The 8,418-nt window shown below is 33.2% G+C and overlaps 1 protein-coding gene across 2 annotated transcripts; it reads right to left on the bottom strand.

Annotated features, from left to right (window-relative positions):
- Positions 1 to 2,212: 2,212 nt before the first annotated feature.
- LOC107217653 (BRISC and BRCA1-A complex member 2) lies at positions 2,213 to 8,418 on the bottom strand. Of its 2 annotated transcripts, none has more exons than XM_046745385.1 (4): positions 8,111 to 8,418; positions 7,767 to 8,029; positions 5,883 to 6,263; positions 2,213 to 4,864 (listed from the first exon to the last, which is right to left on the bottom strand). In XM_046745385.1, the coding sequence occupies exons 1-4, from the start codon at positions 8,199 to 8,201 to the stop codon at positions 4,490 to 4,492; spliced, it is 1,110 nt and encodes a 369-aa protein (XP_046601341.1). In that variant the 5' UTR covers positions 8,202 to 8,418; the 3' UTR covers positions 2,213 to 4,489. The 2 variants fall into 2 exon arrangements, with proteins under 2 accessions (XP_046601341.1, XP_015510753.1); XM_015655267.2 differs by having other exon boundaries at positions 7,728 to 8,029; positions 8,111 to 8,417.

Here is an 8,418-nt window from a genome sequence, read left to right as displayed (position 1 = left end):
AAACCATCTTTGATCTCGTCCTCAAATTCTATTTGACTATCATTGCTGCTGTCATCAGATGGATGAACCAGAGGTGCCAATAAAAAGAACTCGAGCGAACAGCGTAGAATACGTAGACTTGTAAATACTGATTGTAAAGAATTGTATGTTTAAGAAAACATTGTTAATATTTAAGTAAAAATGTCTGTAGCTATTATTTAGTACATTAAATATAAAAATATTGTAACATTCGTGAAATGAAGAAAAAAACGTGTCTGAATGTGTTTAATTTTTTTCCAACGTTTTTTATGTTTTATTCTGATATTATTTGTAACGTATTCTCATAATAAATAGGCCATTGTAACTTATAAAAACGTTTCATAATTATTTCAGACCTTATTTTGTCCTTATTTTATATCATGTCCCTTATTTTGTCGATTTTTTTCCAAAACGAAGAGACGCGTATTGCAATAACAACGTATTTTTTTTTTTGTGAGTTCTGTAATCAAAGCATATGACGTCAATATAATTTAATTCAGATGAAATGAAAAAATAAATAAACTAACGGTAAAAAAAGAAAAAAAAATTTACATAAACATATTTCGAACGGAAGATCATTTTTTAAAATATTTTTTATAACAAATTCTTGATCAGCGGAAAAAGTTAGTCGGGTTTACGCGAGGGCGTGCCGGCCGAGATGGCTTCCCCCACTCCACCGCCATACGCGGTGCTGTATTCTATCACTGAGTTGACCGCAAAGCGGATGAACAAATTCATGAGCAACTGCTACCAGAATTTATTGACGGTTAGTATGAAGCCTTTCCTGTATCGTGTCCAATTTTTAGCCCTCTATGTTTAAAACCGGCGGTGCAATAATTAAGGAAAAAAAAAAATTTATCTCCCTCCCTAATTGACTTTTGGTAAATTTTTTTTTCTGTAAATTCGTCAAAAAATAACAGCTTTCGAGTGAGACTAATCGTAGCCCTGTAACGTAAAAATTGGTGATGAAATTCCATTTGTTTATGGCTGAAAAACATGCCCTCTTTTTGGAGCTATTTATCACCAACTTAACAATAAAAAATCATTTCGCCCCTAAGTGTACATGATAATAGGATCCTTCTCGATTAAAAATCCGCTAATTAAATTGCTGTACGACGCTCTACGGCTCTGCAAATTCGTTGCAAAAAAAGTCGGTTTTTTCATAACAAATAGCTTTTCTCACAAACTATTTATCCGATCGAGCCCCGGTTTTGCGAGTTTCTCGAGTGCCCTAAGAGACATATTTTCCGAGATTCTTAAAGCCATACATGCATGGTTGGACTCATAATTAGTTAATTAAGAAATGGACATTTCAGCCGGTTTTTACTTTTTTACAAGAGAACTAATTGTCCGATTTCAATTTTCCAAAAACGAAATTGTTCGTCCGTCTAAGACCTACAAAAAGTTATTGAACTTTTTTTCTGTATAATTAATAGTTTAGGAGATCCTAGTAGAATTACCAGAATCCTAGTTACCTAGTAGAATTACCAGAATCCGCAGGTCTCATCCTTTCTGCACGCCGTGACATAAAACTGCCCTTTTTTCTACCCGTTTCCTGGACTATTACGATTTCTGGGCCATATACTTGTAATTGGTTTAAATGATAAAACGCTTTAGAATTACCGTCTGACAGCATTCCAGTATATCATAGACCATATTGTTGAGGACGTTGCCACAGTTCCGCTGCCAGGGTCATTTCCATTGCTCCTGAAGACCACGAGCAATTCATTACACATTCTGCTTTGTGATCTTACAATTCACCGATCCTATTCTGGAATGTCTTCGCCCAAGTCGTTTTGTTTGTAAACAGCTGTAGCAATACTTTGACATGCTTGTAAAATCGATTGCATATCCGGTGATTGCATCAATCACGTATTTCACGACATATTTTGACGTATGGCCACGAGTAAACCAGGTACTAATACTGTCGGTTGAGAGATTTATGTACGCCTTTTTACTATTAAATAAGTCTCATGTAGCGTTTACTCAATTCTTTTATTAATTGAAGCATTCAAAGCCTTCGTGTACCCATCAAATGCTCTATTCCAAAATGGATTCATACTTATTACCATCGCGCATGTTACAATACTGGCTTAACCTTTACCGATGCGCAGAATTATTGCAGTAAGACGTGAGCTTATGACAAAAGTTTTGCACTTAGATCCAGGTTCAGTCACACCATCTGAAGACCATGTTGACGATATTGTCGAATCCATATTTATTTCTGTTTTATACGCAAAGCCACAATTGACATCCGGTATGTGGATCTCCATATTTTTCGTAAAACACACACTACAAACTGTTCCACTCAAAATATCTTCTAGTACTGATACGTCAATGATCATATACTGCTGATCATTATTACTGATTTCGAATTTTTTTTTGGCAACATGAATATTCGGAAGCGGCTGGTTGAGTTGTAGTTCTTTATCAATCTCCAAAACGTTTGTGCTTGTTTCACATGTGGGCTCGGATCTCATTTGAGTGGTACAATTATTACTCCTCCATCTCTTACACACTAAATTTTCGAAATACGAACACTGCTTTCTTTTTGCCAGCATTTTTATGACTGATGGTGTAATACGGGTAAACGAAGTATAGTAAACGCGAATGAATACAATACACGACTATTCCGGTGTGACCACAGAGGCATAAACGATGCTTCAATGTCATGTTTTGAATGTCTGATACTGGTGATTTTCAAAGGGGAAAAATGATCTACTATATCTGAATAGCATGTCTTATACACAGGCAATATCCACATGAGCATCATGTGAATTTCACAGCAAAGTTCGACTTTTTGCGAAATCATTGACTATAAATATAGTAAGTCGTTCGGAAGTATGTATAGTATATGCATGGAGGGTACTCATAATAACCTACTATCATATGAATAAAAATGATAAATACAGAATGGAAAATTCGTGTGCCGTTGATATCGAGAAAAAAAAACAAACGTTTTGGAGAAAAGAAAGAATTTTTTTTTCGTAAAAAATACAACCAAATAGATTTTTTATTTTTTTTATAATTGAATCCTATGTAAAAAATACTCCATATTAAAAAAGTTTCAGCTTTGGGACATTGTTGCTTCATATAGCTAGAAATGAAGGTTGGGGTGTCTTTAAGAGAGTACGATAAGATGGAAAATTTTGTTTATCAAATGACATAACTAAAATGGCCACCAGCTCTTAGCCTATTGTAACACAATATTCTATTTTATCCTCATCTTTGCAGAGCCTGTCGTCCAGTTAGATTAATTTATATTCATGTGTCTGTGGAACATAACGACATTCGACTTAACAGAAGTGTTGTCATTGTATAAAGGTCTGATTTTATGAGCAATAAGTTGTTCCAATTGGATGCAACATTTTTTCTTGCTCCAAACTAAAAAACTTGCAATAGAAAGTAAAATAAATTTTTACTTCTTAAACCAAATCGGGAAGATATCATTTTCTGGCACCACTCAGCCGCATTTAATGACACAGATTTGATACTATAAGTATTTTTTTTTTTGGAGAATTAACAAAAGTCCGCGACCGAATTCTGTAGCCCAAACGATTCAAAAAGTATGCATAAACCACTGTCAATTGTATTTAACAATTTACCTTTAGAAGTCGTTAGTGACTAAGCTATTGAGTTTATAGCAAAAATTTAATTGATAAATTCGTAGCCAAACCAATTCTCTAAAATTAAGGTCCACGGAATGAAGTATTAGTCTTTGAACGTAGCTGATTACGAATGGTAACATTTTTAATATTATTTAAATAGGGAAAATTCAAATTTCGATCAAGATATTTGAAAATTGAATTTAAGACGTATCATTTTGCAAGAAATATCAATTTTTTTTCTAAAGTAATTTTTCAGGTGGGAGCCAAAAAAAGTTTTGCTTCCAAACGAAACACTTTATCCGTTTGAAAAAAATAACGTACATTTTTTGACACAGAATAAAAAAGTTGAACACGAATTCTGAAGGATTTCATTCCAAAACTCTGCTGCTCCAAGTCACTACAGAGTTTACTTAGAAATTTAAACCCACCTTTTACAAGAACTGACAATAGAAATGTAACTAATGCAATTTGTGAATATGTAAATTCGAAGTCAGTATGCATTCTTTCGTAGAATTTGCTGTATTTTAAATCATATTTTTGTGATCCCTTTAGATCACAATTCTCGAATATTAGAGGAATGGTGCAGTACATGTCCCAATCCTAACTTAATAGACATGGTATTTGACCTCATTTACTGATTAATCACATTGATTCAACTGACGCATCACGGATGATAAAGTAAGACTAATGAAATGTTTTTTTAATTTAGTATTTTAAAGCAGTTATTATACAATTTATATGACCTTTTTGAAAATAGACTTATTTATAATAATACATCAAAAGTGTGTTACTGTTCAGCAAACGGTATATTGGGCTATCACCAAATAACAGGTATTGTGTATCTGACTTTGATATTTACTGATTCAGAAGTGACTATTCTTTACAGAGTTGGTCTGAAATTTATGAATTTCCTTTTCTGCAATATGATTTAGTGCTTTTGTAACCATCTCAAATGGCACCCATCGAGGACTGTATGGAAGATCTTCTACATTTTGACTGAAGAGTGTCCCTAATGAAGTCATGTGATATATAGACCGCAAAGTGATTTGTGGCGGTTGTTTTGGAAATGTTGTTGGCAATTTGAAATGAATCATGCAATAAAAGTCTCGGTGTTCAACCAGCAATGTCACATTACTGGCTTCCACAGCATCGTACTCTATGATGCTACCACGCTTTAACAGAAGCAGTGCTGCTATGAAACTCTTCCTCTTCTCAAAGCAAATTGCTAGTAAATTGATCTGTAGAAAGAAACCACATGATTTGTTAGGAGTGAGTAATTATATTGTAGACTTTTAAAATAGGAGTGTATGAATAGTTCGAAATCACGAGTAATGTGATTCAAATGGAATAATTTGCTTCGAGTTCGGACAATTCCAATTTTTAGAACCATTCAGGCAGAACTGACAATCAACTCTAATTTTACATTACATATTACATGCAATTTCCTGTCAGAAATAATTTCAATGTTCACAACTTTTATTCAACTAACAATAAGTCGGTATTCTTAAATCAGGAAATAACACACGGAAAATTTGAAAGTTATAGCGAATAATTTGAGTAAATCAAACTATCTAAATTACGGAAATTATTCGAATTATTTGAATTACTAAAATAATTCTAATATCTGAATTATTTGATAATTCGAATGTTATTTGCACACCCCTATTTTGAAATGTAGGGAATATAATTATATTTCGGTATTTCCAACGATTTTTGGTAAATACTGAAAGACAGATCGTATTCCTTATCTGCGTAATACATACTAAGAACTGAAAATCTGTACATCTCAGACCTTTATTACTCATGGTTTTTTAAATGTATGTCCGAATTTCATCAGTTGCAGTATACTGAGATCTGCCTTCATGCAATGTATCTGATATCAATAGGTGAAAAGATTTAATGGTAGGTGGTTTTTATCTGACCCTAAAAATCTTACAGTTTCAGTGATAAATTATACCCATTTTGAGGCGATTTTTACATGGTATATATTATTAATGTGACTTTCTTTAAATGATCATATCAAAGAATGAACACTTTGTTTGGGAACTTGCATACATTTTTATACTCGCCTGAAAACTGAGATAATGTGTGATAAGCTCAACAGTATAACCGAAGACCACTCAATTTCAAAGGTCTGAAACTTATCTCATTTGCAAAATTTAGGTTCAAAGACTGAGATTATTGTTTCAGATAGTTAACTAGCAGATGATGAAGTGTTCGTATTTATGTTAATATCGATACAAGACAGAAGCTTACTTTTTCATTTATATATCCTTTCACTTCCGGTACATAATCCATCAAGTATTTTGATGACTGGAACGGTGGTATATGAAGAGCTGCAGGGCCTCCAAAAGCATCTTCCAAACTCTTAGAAAGATATAGTTCTGGTGTTATATGGTCATAATCTGGCCCATTGAAGGTTACAAGCAGCATAGCTTCATCGTCTTGAGGATGAGAAATGCGTTCTGGTAATTTTGAAAAATCCATTGCCATACGTATTAAAAATCGAGTTTCTACAGGCCTCACACCTGTTGGCAATGATATTACTTCCATGTCTTCGGGACATATTTCAGTCTCATTAACTAGAGTGCTGTACTCGAACTTCAACCGTTCTCCTTGTTTTTCAAGAAGGTTGATCTGTTAATAGAATAACAATGACATTTTTTATAACTAGTATTGATATCAATATAATTTTGAAAAAAGATTGTCGTGGAAAAACTAGAACATCTCATATAATTTTGCATAACTTATATTTATTACATTCGGGAAATTTTCAAATTATAAAAGTGAATTTCTTTAGATTTGTGAGTTTTTGCAATGCATACCAAAAAAAATTGTCTGCAAATTTATAAAAATTTCGCGAATTTTTAGGGATGAACCCTAGGTATTAGCAGACTCCAGTTATGAGTTGATTAATATCTGTCCTTAAAGTACAAGTGAAAAACAGGAATTAGACTTTAACGACCCTCATTGGTATCAAGTTAGAATTCATAAGATTTTGCTTCCTAAGTAGAATCAGATTGAAATTAAGGTATTATGAAAGTACAGACCGCATTGTCTTTCTCGATATATAGAATATTGGTCCAGCAGGGTGGCGACAATTTTACTGACATAAAATTCTTCTTCCCTGACTTCCCTGACTTTTCCTGTCAAAAAATTCAGAATTCGCTGACTTTTTCCTACGAAACTTAGGTAATGTTGGGCAGCTTTTATGACCAAAAGCTCCAGAAGTTGTGCACCTTGAATATATAAATTTGGATCTAATAAATACATCGTATTGCTTCGTTTGACACAAATAAGTAGAAATTAAACAATACTATTTTCAAAAGTTAGCTTAACTGAATTTACGAAGCAGAGCTAAGTGAAGTTTGAAAACGATTTGGAAAAAAAGTACATTTTTCCCTATGATCCATTATAATTCCCTGACTTTTCCCAACAGACAAAATTCCTTGACTGTTCTCAGTTTTCCCAGTCTGTCACCACCCTGTCCAGAAATGTGTAAAAATAAAAAGCTGTTTTTGACTATCATACTCAAAGTTGATGGTACTTTGCATGATATTTGCCAGAATAAGAATATTGTAAAATATTGCTGACAATTTTCAAAACGTTTTCATAAATATTGTAGTTTGCATTTATGACAGTTCTTTTTGCTTTGATGTCTCCAGATTATGAGAATTACCAGTAAAAAAATATTGATTTCTACTACAGTAGAGTTTAGGAGTTGTGGAATTGCTAAAATTTTCACATATTCTTACAAGAAGATAGCCAACTAGAAGAATTGCTAAAACTAAAATGTAATAGAAAAAAAAATTGTTTCATCATAATAGAAATTTAAAAAAATGATACATCAAAACTAGGTATTTACATCCACATTATAATAGTGAGCTAAAATCCAAAACTGTCCGCCAAAACGAGAAAACTTTTTTCACATACGATAGTATGATACAGTCTTACACCTCCAAAGTAATAAATATATTACTTTTTCCCAATAACAGCCAGAATTTGAACTAATAGGCTTCCTTGGCTTATTTTAATTATTGTCAGTACGTTTTGTAGCTAACTTTGTGCTTTGCTATTGTATCATGTAAATGAATTATTAACCTGATGTTCTTTATAATATGAAAGAAGTTGAACGATCACCATGAGCAAGGCATCGTCATTTGTCACATCCCAACTGGCTAGGCTTGGGACATGAGTTAAAATGGTAGTCACGTCTGGGTCAGCAAGAAAACTGTCATCATCGAATAAGAAATCTGGGCTTAGCTCTGGGCACAGTGAATTGAACAACACGTTCCAAATAAGTGTCTTTCCAGCGTAGGGTATGGAAAGGTAGAAACGATCACCTCGGTCCTTTCCACAGCTAGATGTGATATTATTTACTTCAACTTTGCCACATGACACACCTGCAGGTTTAAAAAAAATTTTAGAAGGCACAAATAAGAATATAGTTTCACGTTTTGACTGAGTTGTAACTAATTTCTTACCAATTCTTTGCGTTTCTAAAACGCGTTTCAACAATGGTTCAATGTATTTATCTACAGAATTCCAAATAGGTTGACTGTTTTGATTTAGCATTTTATAATCCAGTGTGAAGTGTTAGATTTAGCGGATATGAATCATGTGATAAGTCCGTTAATTCTAGTATAACTGAATAAAGAATTAAGCTTTTCAACATTTATGATTCGAATTACAATCTATTAAATCCAAACCTCGGTATTACAACTACGATACGTCTAATAGTTATGTTCACGTGGCTAAAAAAGAAGAAGTAGACATAACTCAGTACTCTTTC

Source organism: Neodiprion lecontei, chromosome 1 (genome assembly GCF_021901455.1).
Source record: "Neodiprion lecontei isolate iyNeoLeco1 chromosome 1, iyNeoLeco1.1, whole genome shotgun sequence".
Lineage (NCBI taxonomy): Eukaryota > Metazoa > Arthropoda > Insecta > Hymenoptera > Diprionidae > Neodiprion > Neodiprion lecontei.
The sequence above is the reverse complement of the archived record's forward strand: the minus strand, read 5'-3'. Positions and strand labels throughout refer to the sequence as shown.

Excerpts from the sequence above, each read along its gene's own strand:
- LOC107217653 (XM_015655267.2), bottom strand. The coding sequence starts at position 8,201 with ATGCTAAATCAAAACAGTCAACCTATTTGGAATTCTGTAGATAAATAC. Across the intron at positions 8,030-8,110 it reads TTTAGAAACGCAAAGAATTG|GTGTGTCATGTGGCAAAGTT; the intron begins GTAAGAAATTAG and ends TTAAACCTGCAG. Across the intron at positions 6,264-7,727 it reads CATATTATAAAGAACATCAG|ATCAACCTTCTTGAAAAACA; the intron begins GTTAATAATTCA and ends TTCTATTAACAG.